This window comes from Bombina bombina, chromosome 3 (genome assembly GCF_027579735.1).
Source record: "Bombina bombina isolate aBomBom1 chromosome 3, aBomBom1.pri, whole genome shotgun sequence".
In the NCBI taxonomy this organism is placed as follows: Eukaryota; Metazoa; Chordata; class Amphibia; order Anura; family Bombinatoridae; genus Bombina; species Bombina bombina.
Window position 1 is genome coordinate 110,742,558 of NC_069501.1, and position 18,989 is coordinate 110,761,546.

General features: G+C 39.8%; 1 protein-coding gene across 1 annotated transcript in view; it reads right to left on the reverse strand.

Annotated features, from left to right (window-relative positions):
- Nucleotides 1-18,989, reverse strand: part of ITSN1 (intersectin 1) — a 598,457-nt gene that overhangs the window by 124,590 nt on the left and 454,878 nt on the right. Inside the window, exons 13-14 of the mRNA XM_053705169.1 lie at nt 13,010-13,131; nt 1,316-1,422 (exon numbers count right to left, since the gene is read on the reverse strand). Of these exons, the coding sequence (XP_053561144.1) occupies nt 1,316-1,422; nt 13,010-13,131 (229 nt within the window). The remainder of the gene's footprint in view (nt 1-1,315; nt 1,423-13,009; nt 13,132-18,989) is intronic.

Here is an 18,989-nt window from a genome sequence, read left to right on the forward strand (position 1 = left end):
CTTTTTAAAAAGAATAAAACTGTTCACACTGGTATGATTTGGAAAAGAACCAAATGACCAATACAATCCAATATACTCATTAACTCCTTCATTAGTGAGCCATTTTACACTCTTATGCTGGACTGGTTTTGAGCTTTTAAATTGCATTTAAACTTGTGTAACTCATTTTTCAGTGAGAACACCACACAAATTATATATTTTTTCAGCATACCCAGCAGTTGAAGTATAGCATTACTATATGTATATATCATAACGTGAGAATTATATAACAAAAAGCAGGATAAAATGCATATTTTGATCTCAGTATGGCATGGGACAAGTGCATGTTGATCTCAGTATGGCATGGGACAAGTGCATGTTGATCTCAGTATGGCATGGGACAAGTGCATGTTGATCTCAGTATGGCATGGGACAAGTGCATGTTGATCTCAGTAAGGCATGGGACAAGTGCATGTTGATCTCAGTATGGCATGGGACAAGTGCATGTTTATCTCAATATGGCATTGGGCAAGTGCATGTTGATCTCAGTATGGCATGGGACAAGTGCCTGTTGATCTCAATATGGCATTGGGCAAGTGCATGTTGATCTCAGTATGGCATGGGACAAGTGCATGTTGATCTCAGTATGGCATGGGACAAGTGCATGTTGATCTCAGTATGGCATGGGACAAGTGCATGTTGATCGCAGTATGGCATGGGACAAGTGCATGTTGATCTCAGTATGGCATGGGACAAGTGCATGTTGATCTCAGTAAGGCATGGGACAAGTGCATGTTGATCTCAGTATGGCATGGGACAAGTGCATGTTTATCTCAATATGGCATTGGGCAAGTGCATGTTGATCTCAGTATGGCATGGGACAAGTGCATGTTGATCTCAGTATGGCATGGGGCAAGTGCATGTTGATCTCAGTATGGCATGGGACAAGTGCCTGTTGAACGCCGTATGGCATGAGACAGCTGCAGTATGGCATAGGACAAGTGATGATCTCAGTATGGCATAGGACAAGTGCCTGTTGAACGTCGTATGGCATGAGACAACTGCAGTATGGCATAGGACAAAAGCATTTTGAACTATGTATGGCATGGGAAAACTGAAAGTTGATCTCAGTAAGGCACAGGACAAGTGCGTGATGATCTCAGTATGGCATGACAAGTACGTGATGATCTCAGTATGGCATAGGACAAGTACGTGATGATCTCAGTATGGCATAGGACAAATACGTGATGAACACAGTATGGCATAGGACAACAGCATTTTGAACTCAGTATGGCATGGGACAAGTGTAAGATGTTGAACCTGTACAGCTCCTCACTTGAGTAATTTGATGTTGCACATGATGAGCTCTTTCCAGTTGACAAAAATCATGGCGACTTCTTTCTCAGTCAGCAAATCAGACTCAAGTAGTGGCTTTTGGAATGTCTGCATTAAGAGAAATAATTAAAATTAAAAAATCACAAATCTAAACTAGTCTAAATCTGAAAAGTCAGAAATGAATACAGTGCATCTTAGTAAAGGACACTAGAACCTTCATGTGAAGATGCAGATCTAAGCCTTTACATGTAGTTACTTCTGAAAACACACGTGGCAGAGAATAATGTAAAAAGAATATAAATTAAGACTTAGGACAGCCCCATTTTTGTTTTACCTTTGCGTTATGAAGGTACCTATAAACCAATTTGTGGACTCTTAAAGAATAACAAAATTTATACTTGCCTGATAAATTTCTTTCTTTCCGGACATGGAGAGTCCACGACATCATTCCAATTACTAGTGGGATATTCAACTCCTGCCCAGCAGGAGGAGGCAAAGAGCACCGCAGCAAAGCTGTTAAGTTTAAATTCCCTTACCCAAAATCCCCAGTCACTCAGCCGAAGGAAAATGGAAAAAGAAGAAACACAAGGGTATAGAAGTGCCTGAGGCTTACTAAAAAAAACTGCAGAATTATAAATTAAAAGAGGGCGGGGTCGTGGGCTCTCCATGTCCGGAAAGAAATTTATCAGGTAAGCATACATTTTGTTTTCTTTCCTATGACATGGAGAGTCCACAACGTCATTCCAATTACTAGTGGGAACGAATACCCAATCTAGAGGACACAGAATGAACAGGAAGGGAGAGAACAAGGCAGGAAGACCTAAACAGAAGGAACCAACGCTTGAAGAACCTATCTCCCAAATAAGGCCTCAGCTGAGGCAAAAGTATAAAATTTGTAGAATTTGGAAAAAGTATGCAAAAAGGACAGTGTAGCCGCCTTGCAAAAGTGTTCCACAGAAGCTTAATTTTTGAAAGCCCAAGAAGAAGAGACAGCCCTAGTGGAATGAGCCGCAAATCTCTCAGGATGCTGCTGTCACACAGACTCATAAGCAAAACCAATCATACTTCTAAACCAGAGGGAAAGAGTAGTAGAAGTGGCCTTCTGACCCTTAAGCTTTTCAGAGAAAGCAACAAAAAGGCCAGAAGATTGTCGAAAATCTATAGTGGCTTTTAGGTCAAATTTTTAGCACACACAACATCCAAGGTGTGCAAAAGACGATCCTTAGGAAGAAAACAGTTTCCTGATTAATGTTTCGATCCTGACACAATCTTAGGGAGAAAACCCAATTTAGTATGAAGGACCACCTTATCTGTAAGAAAAATATGGTACGGGGAATCACACTGCAGAGCTAAAAGCTCAGGAACTCTGTGAAAGGAAGAGATAGTAAGAAGAAACAAAACCTTCCAAGATACAACTTTATATTTACGCCATACCTTATGGTGAATCTTGCAAGTAACAGAGCCTGAAGAAGAGAATCAATGACCGCTTCAGAAAACCCATGTCTAGACAGAACTAGGCGTTCAGTCTCCAAGCAGACAGCTTTAGAGATTCCAGGATTGGATGGAGGAATGGATCCTGAATTAGAGGGTCCTTCCTCAGATGAAACCTTCAAGGAGGAAGAGATGACGTCCTTACCAGATCTTTGAACCAGATCCAGCGAGGCCATGCCGGAGCTATTAGAATTACCAATGCTCTCTCCTGAGATGCGAGCAAAGACTCATGGAAAAAGAGAAAATGGAGGAAACAGGTATGCCAGAGAGAAGATCCAAGGAACCGCTAGAGCATCTATCAGAGCGGCCTGAGGATCTCTTAACTTAGAACTGTACTTTGGATCCTTGGAGTTTTGAAAAGACGCCATCAGAATCAACTCTGGAACCCCCCAACTAAGGGATATCAGAGAGAATACTACAGGATGGAGAGCCCACTCCCTTGGATGAAAAGTCTGTCTGCTCAGAAAAACTGCCTCCCAGATGTCCACTCCTGGAATGTGGATGGCAGATAGGAGACAATCGTGAGCTTCTGCCCACTGCAGAATGCAAGTCACCTCCTTCATGGCCAAGGAACTCTGAGTTCCTCCCTGGTGGTTGATGTAAGCCACTGAGGATGATCCGACTGGAATCTGATAAACCGGAGTAAAGACATAGATGCCAAGCTGTTAAGGCATTGAAGATTGCTCTCAACTTCTAGATGATTACAGGAAGAAAAAACTCTCCCCGGGTCCACAGGCCCTCAGCTTAAGAGGCAGGCATCCGTAGTCACAGCCAGGAAGGTCTCAGAAAGCAAGCGACCCGAAACAGAAGTTCCTGTGAAATCCACCAGAGAGAGACTCTTGATAGGGGATCCAGATATATACTCTGCAAAATATCAAAAAGTTCTCCATTCCAAAGACTGAGCATGCAAAGTATGACATGGGATCCAAAATTGGATTGGGGGTGGACCTTTCATGTCGATCTAAAAGCAGTGGGAGGCTTCTTGTTTGTTTTCCCTTAATCCAAGGCTGACTGGACCTCCACGAGGTCTTGGATTGCTCTGGTTTGGAAAAAGGAGGAAGACTTTTGTCACTTTAGGTTACAAAAGGACCGAAAAACATAATTTATGTAAGAACTTAACTGATAAATTCATTTCTTTCATATTAGCAAGAGTCCATGAGCTAGTGACGTATGGGATATACATTCCTACCAGGAGGGGCAAAGTTTCCCAAACCTTAAAATGCCTATAAATACACCCCTCACCACACCCACAATTCAGTTTAACGAATAGCCAAGAAGTGGGGTGATAAGAAAAAAGTGCGAAAGCATATAAAATAAGGAATTGGAATAATTGTGCTTTATACAAAAAAATCATAACCACCACAAAAAAGGGCGGGCCTCATGGACTCTTGCTAATATGAAAGAAATTAATTTATCAGGTAAATTATGTTTTCTTTCATGTAATTAGCAAGAGTCCATGAGCTAGTGACGTATGGGATAATGACTACCCAAGATGTGGATCTTTCCACACAAGAGTCACTAGAGAGGGAGGGATAAAATAAAGACAGCCAATTCCTGCTGAAAATAATCCACACCCAAAATAAAGTTTAATGAAAAACATAAGCAGAAGATTCAAACTGAAACCACTGCCTGAAGTACTTTTCTACCAAAAACTGCTTCAGAAGAAGAAGACACATCAAAATGGTAGAATTTAGAAAAAGTATGCAAAGAGGACCAAGTTGCTGCTTTGCAAATCTGATCAATCGAAGCTTTATTCCTAAATGCCCAGGAAGTAGAAACTGACCTAGTAGAATGAACTGTAATCCTTCGAGGCGGAATTTTACCCGACTCGACATAGGCATGATGAAATAAAGATTTCAACCAAGATGCCAAAGAAATGGCAGAAGCTTTCTGGCCTTTTCTAGAACCGGAAAAGATGACAAATAATACAAAGCTCTAACAGCATCCAAAGAATGCAATGATTGCTCCTTAGAATTCATAGGATTAGGACATAATGAAGGAACCACAATTTCTCTACTAAGGTTGTTAGAATTCACAACCTTAGGTAAAAAATTCAAAAGAAGTTCGCAGCACCGCCTCATCCTGATGAAAAATCAGAAAAGGAGACTCACAAGAAAGAGCAGATAATTCAGAGACTCTTCTGGCAGAAGAGATGGCCAAAAGAAACAAAACTTTCCAAGAAAGTAATATAACGATCAAAGAATGCATGGGTTCAAAAGGAGGAGCTTGAAAAGCCCCCAGAACCAAATTCAAACTCCAAGGAGGAGAAATTGACTTAATGACAGGTTTTATACGAACCAAAGCTTGTACAAAACAATGAAATATCAGGAAGATTAGCAATCCTTCTGTGAAAAAAGAACAGAAAGAGCAGAGATTTGTCCTTTCAAGGAACTTGCGGACAAACCTTTATCTAAACCATCCTGAAGAAACTAAAAAATTCTCGGTATTCAAAAAGAATGCCAAGAAAAAATGATGAGAAAGACACTAAGAAATATAAGTCTTCCAGACTCTATAATATATCTCTCTAGATACAGATGTACGAGCCTGCCACATAGTATTAATCACAGAGTCAGAGAAACCTTCTTTGACCAAGAATCAAGCGTTCAAACTCCATACCTTAAAATTTAAGGATTTGAGATCCTGATGGAAAAAAGGAACTTGCGACAGAAAGTCTGGTCTTAACAGAAGAGTCCACAGCTGGCAAGAGGCCATCCGGACAAGATCCGCATACCAAAACCTGTGAGGCCATGCTGGAGCTACCAGCAGGACAAACGAGCATTCCTTTAGAATCTTGGAGAATACTCTTGGAAGAAGAACTAGAGGAGGAAAGATATAGGCAGGACGATACTTCCAAGGAAGTGATAATGTATCCACTGCTTCCGCCCGAGGATCCCGGGATCTGGACAGATACCAGGGAAGTTTCTTGTTTAGATGAGAAGCCATCAGATCTATTTCTGGGAGTTCCCACATTTGAACAATCTGAAGAAATACCTCTGGGTGAAGAGACCATTCGCCCGGATGCAACGTTTGGCGACTGAGATAATCCGCTTCCCAATTGTCTATACCTGGGAAATGAACCGCAGAGATTAGACAGGAGCTGGATTCCGCCCAAACCAAAATTCGAGATACTTCTTTCATAGCCAGAGGACTGTGAGTCCCTCCTTGATGATTGATGTATGCCACAGCTGTGACATTGTCTATCTGAAAACAAATGAACAACTCTCTCTTCAGAAGAGGCCAAGACTGAAGAGCTCTGAAAATTGCACGGAGTTCAAAATACTGATCGGTAATCTCACCTCCTGAGATTCCCAAACCTCTTGTGCCGTCAGAGACCCCCACACAGCTCCCCAACCTGTAAGACTTGCATCTGTTGAGATTATAGTCCAGGTCGGAAGAACAAAGAAGCCCCCTGAACTAAACGATGGTGAACTGTCCACCATGTCAGAGAGTGTCGTATAATCGGTTTAAAGGATATTAATTGAGATATCTTTGTGTAATCCCTGCACCACTGGTTCAGCATACAGAGCTGAAGAGGTCGCATGTGAAAACGAGCAAAGGAGATCGTATCCGATGCGGCAGTCCTAAGACCTAAAATTTCCATGCATAAGGCTACCAAAGGGAATGATTGTGACTGAAGGTTTTGACAAGCTGATATCAATGTTAAATTTCTCTTATCTGACAAGGACAGAGTCATAGACACTGAATCTATCTGGAAACCTAAAAAGGTTACCCTTGTCTGAGGAAACAATGAACTGAATGGTAAATTGATCCTCCAACCATGATCTTGAAGAAACAACACAAGTCGATTCGTATGAGATTCTGCGAAAATGTGAAGACTGAGCAAGTACCAAGATATCGTCCAAATAAGGAAATACCAAACCCCTGTTCTCTGATTACAGACAGAAGGGCACCGAGAACCTTTGAAAAAAATTCTTGGAGCTGACGCTAGGCCAAACGGTAGAGCCACAAAAACTGGTAATGCTTGTCTAAAAAGAGAATCTCAGAAACTAAAAGTGATCTGGATGAATCGGAATATGCAGATATACATCCTGTAAATCTATTGTAGACATATAATGCCCTTGCTAAACAAAAGGCAGGATAGTCCTACAGTTACCATCTTGAATGTTGGTATCCTTACATAATGATTCAATATAGATAGATCCGGAACTGGTCTGAAGGAATTGACCTTCTTTGGTACAATGAAGAGATAGAATAAAACCCCAGCCCCTGTTCCAGAACTGGAACTGGCATAATTACTCCAGCCAACTCTAGATCTGAAACCAGAGATTGTGAACGGAATTGATCCAAATTTCCTTGAAGAAAACATAAACTGCCCCATACCAGCTGAGCTGGAATGAGGGCCGCACCTTCATGGGTACTTAGGAGCTGGCTATAGGTTTCTATAAGGCTTGGATATATTCCAAACTGGAAAAGGTTTTCAAACTGATACCGCTCCTGAGGATGAAGGACCAGGCTTTTGTTCCTTGTTCTGAGGAAAGGAACGAAAAATGATTATTAGACCTAAATTTACCTTAGATTTTTATCCTTTGGTAAAAAAGTTCCCTTCCCTCCAGTAACAGTTGAGATAATAGAATCCAACTGAAAATCGAATAATTTATTACCCTGGAAAGAAAGGGAAAGCAAGTTGACTTAGAAGACATATCAGCATTCCAAGTTTTAAGCCATAAAGCTTTTCTAGCTAAAATAGCTAGAGACATATACCTGACATCAACTCTAATGATATCAAAAGATGGTATCACAAATAAAATTATTAGCATGTTATAGAATAATAATAATGCTATAAAATTATGATCTGTTACTTGTTGCGCTAAAGCTTCTAACCAAAAAGTTGAAGCTGCAGTAACATCCGCTAAAAATATAGCAGGTCTAAGAAGATTACCTGAACATAAGTAAGCTTTTCTTAGAAAGGATACAATTCCTATCTAAAGGATCCTAAAATGAAGTACTATCTGCCATAGGAATAGTAGTACGTTTAGCAGGAGTAGAGACAGCCCCATTAACCTTAGAGATTTTGTCCCAAAACTCTAATCTGTCAGATGGCACAGGATATAATTGCTTAAACGTTTAGAAGGAGTAAATGAATTACCCAAATTATTCCATTCCCTGGAAATTACTTCAGAAATAGCATCAGGGAGAAAAAATACTTCTGGAATAACTACAGGAGATTTAAAAACCTTATTTAAACGTTTAGATTTAGTATCAAGAGGACCAGAATCCTCTATTTCTAATGCAATTAATACTTCTTTAAGTAAAGAACGAATAAATTCCATCTTGAACAAATACAAAGATTTATCAGCATCAACCTCTGAGACAGAAACCTCTGAACCAGAAGAACCATTATCAGTATCAGAATGATGATGTTCATTTAAAAATTCATCTGCAAAAAAGAGAAGTTTTAAAAGACTTTTATGTATACTAGAAGGAGAAATAACAGACATAGCCTTCTTAATGGATTTAAAAAATAAAATCTCTTATATTATCAGGAACACTCTGAAAATTAGATGTTGACGGAACAGCAACAGGTAATGCAACAGTACTAAAGGAAATTTTATCTGCATTAATAAGTTTGTCATGACATGCAATACAAACAACAGCTGGAGAAACAGATACCAAAAATTTATAGCAGATACACTTAGCTTGGTAGCTCCAGCACCGGGCAGTGATTTTCCTGAAGTATCTTCTGACTCAGTTGCAACGTGGAACATCTTGCAATATGTAATAGAAAAAACAACATATAAAGCAAAATTGATCAAATTCCTTAAATGACAGTTTCAGGAATGGGAAAAAATGCCAGTGAACAAGCTTCTAGCAACCAGAAGCAATAAATAATGAGACTTAAATAATGTGGAGACAAAAATGACGCCCATATTTTTTAGCGCCAAAAAAGACGCCCACATTATTTGGCGCCGAAATGCTTTTGGCGCCAAAAATGACACCACATCCGGAACGCCGACATTTTTTACGCAAAAAAACGTCAAAAAAATGACGCAACTTCCGGCGACACGTATGACGCCGGAAACAGAAAAAAATTTTTGCGCCAAAAAAGTCCGCGCCAAGAATGACGCAATAAAATGAAGCATTTTCAGCCCCCGCGAGCCTAACAGCCCACAGGGAAAAAGTCAAAATTTTTTAAGGTAAGAAAAAATGTTTGAAACAAATGCATTTATCCCAAGTATGAAACTGACTGTCTGAAAATAAGGAATGTTGAACATCCTGAGTCAAGGCAAATAAATGTTTGAATACATATATTTAGAACTTTATAAAAAAAAGTGCCTAACCATAGCTTAGAGTGTCACAGAAAATAAGCTTACTTACTTACCCCAGGACACTCATCTACATGTTGTAGAAAGCCAAACCAGTACTGAAACGAAAATCAGCAGAGGTAATGGTATATATATATAAGAGTATATCGTTGATCTGAAAAGGGAGGTAAGAGATGAATCTCTACGACCGATAACAGAGAACCTATGAAATAGACCCCGTAGAAGGAGATCATTGCATTCAAATAGGCAATACTCTCCTCACATCCCTCTGACATTCACTGCACGCTGAGAGGAAAACCGGGCTCCAACCTGCTGCGGAGCGCATATCAACGTAGAATCTAGCACAAACTTACTTCACCACCTCACTAGGAGGCAAAGTTTGAAAAACTGAACGGTGGGTGTGGTGAGGGGTGTATTTATAGGCATTTTAAGGTTTGGGAAACTTTGCCCCTCCTGGTAGGAATGTATATCCCATACGTCACTAGCTCATGGACTCTTGCTAATTACATGAAAGAAATTTGAATTCTGGCGACCTTTATGTCTATCCTTCTTGTTCTGAGGAAGGAAGGATCAATTTCCTCACGTAATTTTCAGAAATAATATCCATCAAACCAGGCCCAAATAAAGTCTTACCCATATAAGGTAAAGACAAAAGCGTAGTTTTTGAAGATACATCAGCCGACCAGGATTTTAACCACAGGGCTCTGCGAGCTAGAACAGTGAACCTAGACATCTTAGCTCCCAGTCTAAATACCTGCATGATAGCATTACAGATCAAGGTAGGCCAGATTAAGAGCTTTTATCCTATCTTGGATAACTTCTATAGAAGTTTCTTCTGATATCAGATCAGATAAGGCATCACATCAATAAGTTGCACCCACAACCGTAGCAATACTTGCCGCAGGTTGCCACTGTAATCTTTGATGGATGTACATATTTTTTAAGTAAGCCTCTAGCTTCTTATCCATTGGATTCTTAAAGGAACAACTATCCTCTATAGGAATGGTAGTTCTGATAGGTAGAGTAGAGATAGCTCTTTCTACTTTGGGCATATAGCGCCAGGAGTCACAAAAGGAGTCAGCAACAGGAAACATTTTCTTAAAAACAGGGAAAAGGGAAAAAGGAACCCCTGCTTATCCCAGCTATAATCTCAGAGATCTTGTCTAGAACAGGAAAAAAAAGCTTCTACATAGGAAGGCACCTCATATACTCTAATGACTAAATTAGACTTCTTCAGATTCTCAACGACAGGAGAATCTGAGTCTGCCAAAGAAGCCAGGACCTCCTTCAGAAGTAACCTGAGTTGTTCTTAAGTAAAAACTAAAATAAACCTTCTCTGAGTCTGTAAATTTTCTCCACCGTAGAGACAGAATCTGAGATTTCACCCTCAGAAACCACTGACGTATCCTCATCATCAGATAACTGAGAGAGACTGACCAACACAGCAGAGTTAGAACCCTTACTCAGAGAAACATTTTTAGACTGTCTTTCCTCTTACCAGACATAAGGAAAAACTTACAAAGCTGCAGAAACAGTGAAGATAACTGAGCAGCTAAATCCCCCGGTAAATAAAACCCCAGGAGGAGGTTGAGAGGAACCGTAGGGCACTGCATGTTTGTGATAGGGAAATCATCCTTAAACAATAAAGGTTTATTAGAAGGAGCAAAAAAACTTATCCTCCAAGCAAACAAACATTTGTTTAATAAACCAGAGTCTTCATTAGTGTCCATTACTAAAGATTAAGACTCCACTAGCAATAAATTAGTATGCACCACAGATATGAAATCTCATTTGTGACTCAAATCACAGTAAAGGAAAATTTACCACAAATATTTTTTTTTTAATTTTTGATTTGAATCCTCAGCTCTGCTCCGAGATTGCAATACAGCACCGGTGATAAGATACTTGATCCTCCCAACGGAGCTGCAAACTGACACCCAAGCCTTGGCAAAAAAACTCTGATCTGAGCGGAGAAGCCGAAACCGGTAGTGAGGAGCAGTCACGTGACCGTAAGAAACAAAGTGGTCACAAACTAAGAAAAATCGGCACGAAAAGAAAACAGACAAAATAAAAGGCTCTCTAAGCCCTCCTGTAATAAAGGGCTTCTGATCTGAATTCCAGATTTGCCAAAGAATCAATGCCCTCCTATATTGAGAGTCCGGAGGCAGGGAATGATTTCTAAAGATGTGGCAGCTTCAACCACGTCTACCAGGGACCTGTAGAAAGGAAAGAACAGAGTAACCAACCCTGGCTTTCTATGAAGGGGTAGACATATCTATGTATCTATTGGGTTTTTGTAAAGCGCGGCAGCTCACCTGTAAGGGTCACAAGGCGCTAGGGGTTGCTGCGGTTCAGTCGAAGAGCTAGGTCTTGAGGTCCTTTCTGAACTTAGTTAGGGAGGTAGCTTGCCTGAGGTGCAGCGGGAGAGTGTTACATGTCTTGGCTGCCAGGTGAGAGAAGGATCTGCCTCTCGCTGTTCCTGATGCGGGGGATGACTGCGAGGGCTTGGTTGGCTGATCAAAGCTGTCTGGCGGGGGTGAAGAAGGTGACGCGGTGGTTGACGTATTCGGGACCAATGTTGTGGAGGGCCTTGAACGCTTGGGTGAGAAGATTGGACATGATCCTTTTGTTGATGGGTAGCCAGTGCAGGTCTTGCAGGTGTTTGGTGATGTGGCATTGGCGAGGGAGGTCGAGACATTCTGGATGTGCTGGAGTCTGTTTTAGAGCTCAGTGGTGGAGCCGGCATAGAGTGTGTTTCCGCACTCATAGCTAGACCCCAATCCTTGCTTGCAGGGAAAAGTACCCATAAAAGGATAAAACATCTTCAGACACCAACTTCGCAAATCCTCCATTGACAGAGGCAAAGAGAATGACTGGGGATTATATGTAAGGGAAGTTAGACTTAAAGGGACATAATACTCATATGCTAAATCACTTGAAGCTGATGCATTATAACTGTAAAAAGATGACAGGAAAATATCACCTGAGCATCTCTATGTAAAAAAGGATGATATTTTACCTCACAATTTCCTCAGCTCAGCAGAGTAAGTTCTGTGTAAAAAGTTATACTCACCTGCTCCCAGCTGCAGGTAAAAAAAAAAAAAAATGAAGAAATGAACAGCAGTCAATCAGCATCAGCAGTGCTGAGGTCATGAACTTTTACTATGATCTCATGAGATTTGACTTAACTCTCATGAGGTTTCATAGTAAGCTTCCTTTACCTGATTGGTGAAATAGCATGAGAGTGCATGATGCTCATCCTTTCAGCTGTCCCAGGACAGACACACTAAAATGCTGCTTAGAAATCCTTTACAATGGGAGGTGGCTACTGAGGAACTTTTGAGGTAAAATATCTTTCTTTTTTACATAGAGATGTTCAGGTGATATTTTCTAGTCAGCTTTTTACAGCTATGCTGCATCACTTTCAAGTGTTTAAACATTTGGGTATTATGGCCCTTTAACATATTTGCTGAAGTGCTCTTTGCCTTCTCCTGCTGGCCAGTAGTTGAATATCCCACTAGTAATTGGAATAATGTGGACTCTCCATGTCATAGAAAAGAAAAAAGATTTTTTGTAGGCACATAAGTCTGAGCAGTCAAAGACTATAAAACTATAAAGCTGATGTTCATGTAAAGAACAGACTAAAATGGGATTTATGTTAGAATTGTAATAATTATAGAATGCTGAGATATGTAAGGTTAATTTTAACTGCTCATTACATGGAATGTGTGCAAATCATGGATTCTTATCAATGTCAACATATAACATAACCCAAAAAAAGTGTTTTATTAGTATGTGTATATAAAACTACATCAATGTTTGAGATTCAAATGAATTATATACTGAAATGTACTTGTTTTACATTATGTGGGTATAGTGGAACAGGACAACTTTTGACAGTAATATAATGCTGATTTTACCTCTGTGACCAGCTGTAAATCATTCACATAATTCTCCTCTGTCACTATTAATTCATGGATATAGCCCTGTCTTTTACGTTCTGTTGGGCTCAGCATGTCCAAAAGATGTAAATCTGCACACCCTGGAAAATATTAAAAACACATTAATAGCTCAATAAACAGATCTAGTGAGATTTGTAATGACAAATGCAATGTGTGCACGGGAAGATTCCTGATAGTATTTGTGGTAGCATTAGAAAGAGTAAATTACACCAGTATCTTGTGAGGTTGATTTTTTATTATAAACAAATATATTTAAAGAAGCCTGAAGGGCAAACATAAATCTTTAATAGTGATACCTTTGGTTATTCTAGCCTATTCTCTTTGCATGTATTTACACCATCATTTCTCAGATTGAGGGATCTTTCAAACCAGACCCTAAAGGTTAAAAATAAACATAATAATAATAAATAATATATATATATATATATATATATATATATATATATATATATATAATATTATAATCATAAAACATAAAAACGTAGGGCAAAAAAGTTGTGTTTCTAAGATTCATCATTGTACAGCACATTATTATATCAAAGTTCTTGGTTAGGTAAATAGCAAAAGCAGTAATGTCACTGGGAATCCAAGTAATCAGTAAAAGCAGCGATGACACAGGAGATAAAAGGGTCATCAACGTTCTTTATCAAAACAATATTTATGGTTAACTGTACAATAAAAATTACTTTATCAAAATATGCATTGGTTTTTTTGTTCTTGTTAAATTGAACCTCTTCCCACATCTCACAGTGCTAGCAACCTTCTCCCGATACAATCCCCGAATTTAACATTGCGCACAAGCGCTATTTTGCGCTCGCATGCAACCATGCCTGCACACAGCCAATCACGCGCAGGCAGGAGCTCTCAATCTCCCCGGTCTTCAATTAAAGTCTTCAATTAAGAGGTGGAGAAGAGGGTAGGAAAAGTAGTGGTCTTGTAAGAACCTGCAGTTGAAGGAAGGAGAAAAGCTTGATAAATCGAGCCCATATGTGGGGAATATATGCACTGGTGGATTATTCTCGTTTTGGGATCAGGTAGATAAACTCGATGTGATAAAATGATAAGGTTAATTCAAGAATATAAAAGCAAAACATGCTTAAATGTCCTGAGGATCTATACTATTTGGTAGTTCATCCATTGCTGAAAACCATCTACTCACCAGCAAATCCTTCTGAAAATGCATTGCTACACAGCTTCTATTTGATCACTGCACTTAAATCTCATAATCACTATTAGTGTCTCTAATCATTATCTGAAAGACAACCTGTCCTGTTGCATGTGAGGATTCATTAACAGCACTGTTTGCCACTGAAGCAAATGAAGGTCTAAGGACAAACTGGTAAAAAATACAAAATTCTACATTTAACACCATGAGTCTGCCACATACGTAATCAAAGAGACCCAGACCTACACTGAACCAGCAGAACAGAAACCTGACACACAAACTCACTAGATATTCTTAACTTATACATTGCCAAGGTCAACCATGGAGCTGTTCCCTACACACCGGCCAGAAAATGGTCTTCTCCATTCAACTCTTTCACTGGCCCTTTGTAACACAATCACAATCTAGGACAAAGACACTGAACTTCAATCCCATAAGATACTAACTTTTATGGGCAATATGGTGAGATAAATGCCTGAAACTAATTTCATACCTAAAGATATCTCCTGCCACTTGTTTAGATTTTTTTTTTAATTGTATAGGCTAAGATTTCTTCCCTAAATACTTCATTAGCAGTTTCACTGAATAGCTGTGGCTGTTATTTATGTTGATGATTATCCTTTTCATAATTAGAATTGGATGAACCAGGAGGCTTATCCTTAAAATTCTTGCCTGACTTATGCTCTTCAACAAAACTTTACAACCGTCAAGAGAGCTTCCTTGCAGTGTGGTTACCCAAGTGACCGGACTGGATGCTGAAGAACGGTGGAGTTTGGGCTGCCACACATAACCCCCCAGATATTGGGATTACAAGCTTGTATTGAAGTGAATACCACTTTTTATAACAACTAAAGCTACTCTATACTAATCTCTCTACTATTTACTATGGAGGATGTCTCGCAAGTGCTACAAGCTCTTTTTGTGGACTTTCAGGAGGCAATGCTCAATGGTTTTGATTGCTTGATGTGGATAGCTCAGTTTGAGGATATGCAGGTCACTGCTCCTGCGAAACCATTTCCAGAAGTTGCGATACCCATGGAGCGACAGAGGCCAGTTATTGGGCGCACTAATCTACCATGGGAGGAGCCACTCGTAAATTCATATGTGAATAAGAATACATCAATTTCTTGGATGGACCTTACCTCATAGGATGCGGCTGATCCATGGGAGCTGGTCACAGAGCCTTCAACTCACCAGATTGAAGATTGGGTAGAAATATGTGGCTTTCTACAAGACAATTCAGTGTGCCTGCCTGGTATATTGAGGTCAGTGGTGAAGGGCCTTAGCTACTTGACCATAGATCTTCAGCTACTTGTCTAGACAGTCACCATGGAAAAGATCACTAAGTGTTTTCCTGGAGTAGCAAGATGTGACACATTGGTTCTTTTGCTAGAGCCCTATTTCCAGGAGGCTAAAGGGTCCGACCTACAAGTCTGGATGAAGTCCTCTGTTGCTCTTTTGGTACAGGAGCACTAGAGAGCCGGTGTGGGGGAGGCTAAAGGGTCTGACCTACAAGTCTGGATGAAGTCCTCTGTTGCTCTTTTAGTACAGGAGCACTAGAGAGCCGGTGTGGGGTAGGATACTATATCCCACTTGCAAGAGACTACATCAATTTGTTAGTGTGGTTGCCTACTTAAATCTTATGCTAATCCTGCCTAACAACTGGAACTTTTTATGAAGACTATGGGGTCTGAAATTTTAGATTTCCAGATGTCTATGGGACCTTTGGGCTAGATTACAGTTAATTACTACTTTTAGTTCAGTTTTATTATGCCAAGTTTCTTTTTTCCCTTAACAAGCTGCAAATATAATACAAATGATTATTGCATGCCTGTGGTATCTTAGATTACTTTATTAGACACACATAAGCTTCAATTAGAATGTCTGTTTGTAGTACGCTAGTACATTTATATTTCAGTATGTATGTGAAGACACCAGATTAGGAGCTATCTCTCTCTCTCTCTTTAGTTTGGTGAATTAAAATACCTAGCCTCCTTAATAATATCTAAGATAACAACATTTATGCTTACCTGATAAATGTCTTTCTTTCTGGATAAGGAGAGTCCACAACGTCATTCAATTACTAGTGGGAAAATCACTCCTGGCTAGCAGGAGGAGGCAAAGAGCACCACAGCAAAGCTATTAAGTGTCACTCCCCTACCCATAATCCTCCGTCATTCGACCGAAGTGAAATGGAAAAAACAATTTATGTAAGAACTTACCTGATAAACTAATTTCTTTCATATTGGCAAGAGTCCATGAGCTAGTGACGTATGGGATATACAATCCTACCAGGAGGGGCAATGTTTCCCAAACCTTAAAATGCCTTTAAATACACCCCTCATCACACCCACAATTCAGTTTAACGAATAGCCAAGTAGTGGGGTGATAAAGAAAGGAGTAAAAAGCTTCAACAAAGGAATTTGGAAATAATTGTGCTTTATACAAAAAAATCATAACCACCATAAAAATGGTGGGCCTCATGGACTCTTGCCAATATGAAAGAAATGAATTTATCAGGTAAGTTCTTACATAAATTATGTTTTCTCTGCGCAGAAGTCACTAGACAGGGAGGGATAAAATAAAAACAGCAATTTTCCTCTAAAAAAAAATTAATCCACAACCCAAATATAAGTTTATTCTCATAAATGAAAGGAAAAAACAAATCATAAGCAGAAGAATCAAACTTAAACAGCTGCCTGAAGAACTTTTCTACAAAAATCTGCTTCCGAAGAAGCAAATACATCAAAACGGTAGAATTTAGTAAATGTATGCAAAGAAGACCAAGTTGCAGCTTTGCAAATCTCATCAACTGAAGCTTCATTCTTAAAAGCCCACAAAGTGGAGACTGATCTAGTAGAATGAGCTGTAATTCTCTGAGGTGGGGCTTGACCCAACTCCAAATAAGCTTGATGAATCAAAAGCTTTAACCATGATGCCAAAGAAACAGCAGAAGCCTTCTGACCTTTCCTAGAACCAGAAAAGATAGCAAATAGACTAGAAGTCTTCCTGAAATCTTTAGTAGCGTCAACATAATATTTCAGAGCTCTCACCACATCCAAAGAATGTAAAGATCACTCCAAAGAATTCTTAGGATTAGGACACAAGGAAGGGACAATAATTTCTCTATTAATGTTGTTAGAATTCACAACCTTAGGTAAGAATTTAAATGAAGTCCGCAAAACTGCCTTATCCTGATGAAAAATCAGAAAAGGAGATTCACAAAAGAGAGACAGATAATTCAGAAACTCTTCTAGCAGAAAAGATGGCAAAAAGTAACAACACTTGCCAAGAAAGTATTTTAATGTCTAAAGAATGCATAGCCTCAAATGGAGGAGCCTGTAAAGCCTTCCAAACCAAATTAAGACTCCAAGGAGGAGAGATTGATTTAATAAAAGGCTTGATATGAACCAAAGCCTGAACAAAACAGTGAATGCCAGGAAGCTTAGCAATCTTTCTGTGAAATAAAACAGAAAGAGCAGAGATTTGTCCTTTCAAAGAACTTGCAGACAAACCCTTATCCAAACTGTAAAATTCTAGGAATTCTAAAAAGAATGCCAAGAGAATTTATGAGAAGAACACCATGAAATATAAGTCTTCCAAACTCGATAATAAATCTTTCTAGAAACAGATTTACGAACCTGTAACATAGTATTAATCACTGAGTCAGAGAAACCTCTATGACTAAGCACTAGGCATTCAATTTCCATACCTTCAAATTTAATGATTTGAGATCCTGATGGAAAAACGGACCTTGAGACAGAAGGTCCGGTCTTATTGGAAGTGGCCAAGGCTGGCAACTGGACACCTGAACAAGATCCGCATACCAGAACCTGTGAGGCCATGCTGGAGCCACCAGCAACACAAATGATTGCTTCATGATGATTTTGGAGATCACTCTTGGAAGAAGAACTAGAGGCGGGAAAATAAGCAGGTTGATAACACCAAGGAAGTGTCAACGCATCCACTGCTTCCGCCTGAGGATCCCTGCACCTGGACAGGTACCTGGAAAGCTTCTTGTTTAGATGAGAAGCCATCAGATCTATTTCTGGAAGACCCCACATCTGAACAACCTGAGAAAACACATCTGGATGGAGGGACCACTCCCCCAGATGTAAAGTCTGACGGCTGAGATAATCCGCTTACCAATTGTCTATATCTGGGATATGAACCGCAGAGATTAGACAGGAGCTGGATTCTGCCCAAGCAAGTATCCGGGATACTTCTTTCATAGCTTGGGGACTGTGAGTCCCACCCTGATGATTGACATATGCCACAGTAGTGATATTGTCTGTCTGAAAACAAATGAAAGGTTCTCTCTTCAACATAGGCCAAATCTGAAGAGCCCTGAAAATCGAACTGAGTTCCAAAATATTGATTGGCAATCTCGTCTCTTGAGATTTCCAAACCCCTTGTGCTGTCAGAGATCCCCAAACAGCTCCCCAACCTGAAAGACTTGCATCTGTTGTGATCACAGTCCAGGTTGGACGAACAAAAGAGGCCCCTAGAACTATACAATGGTGATCTAACCACCAAATCAGAGATAGTCGAACATTGGGATTTAAGGATATTAATTGTGATATCCTTGTATAATCCCTGCACCAATGGTTCAGCATACAACTCTGGAGCGGTCTCATATGAAAACGAGCAAAGGGGATCGCGTCCGATACTGCAGTCATGAGACCTAAAACTTCCATGCACATAGCTACTGAAGGGAATGACTGAGACTGAAGGTTCCGACAGGCTGAAACCAATATTAAACGTCTCTTGTCT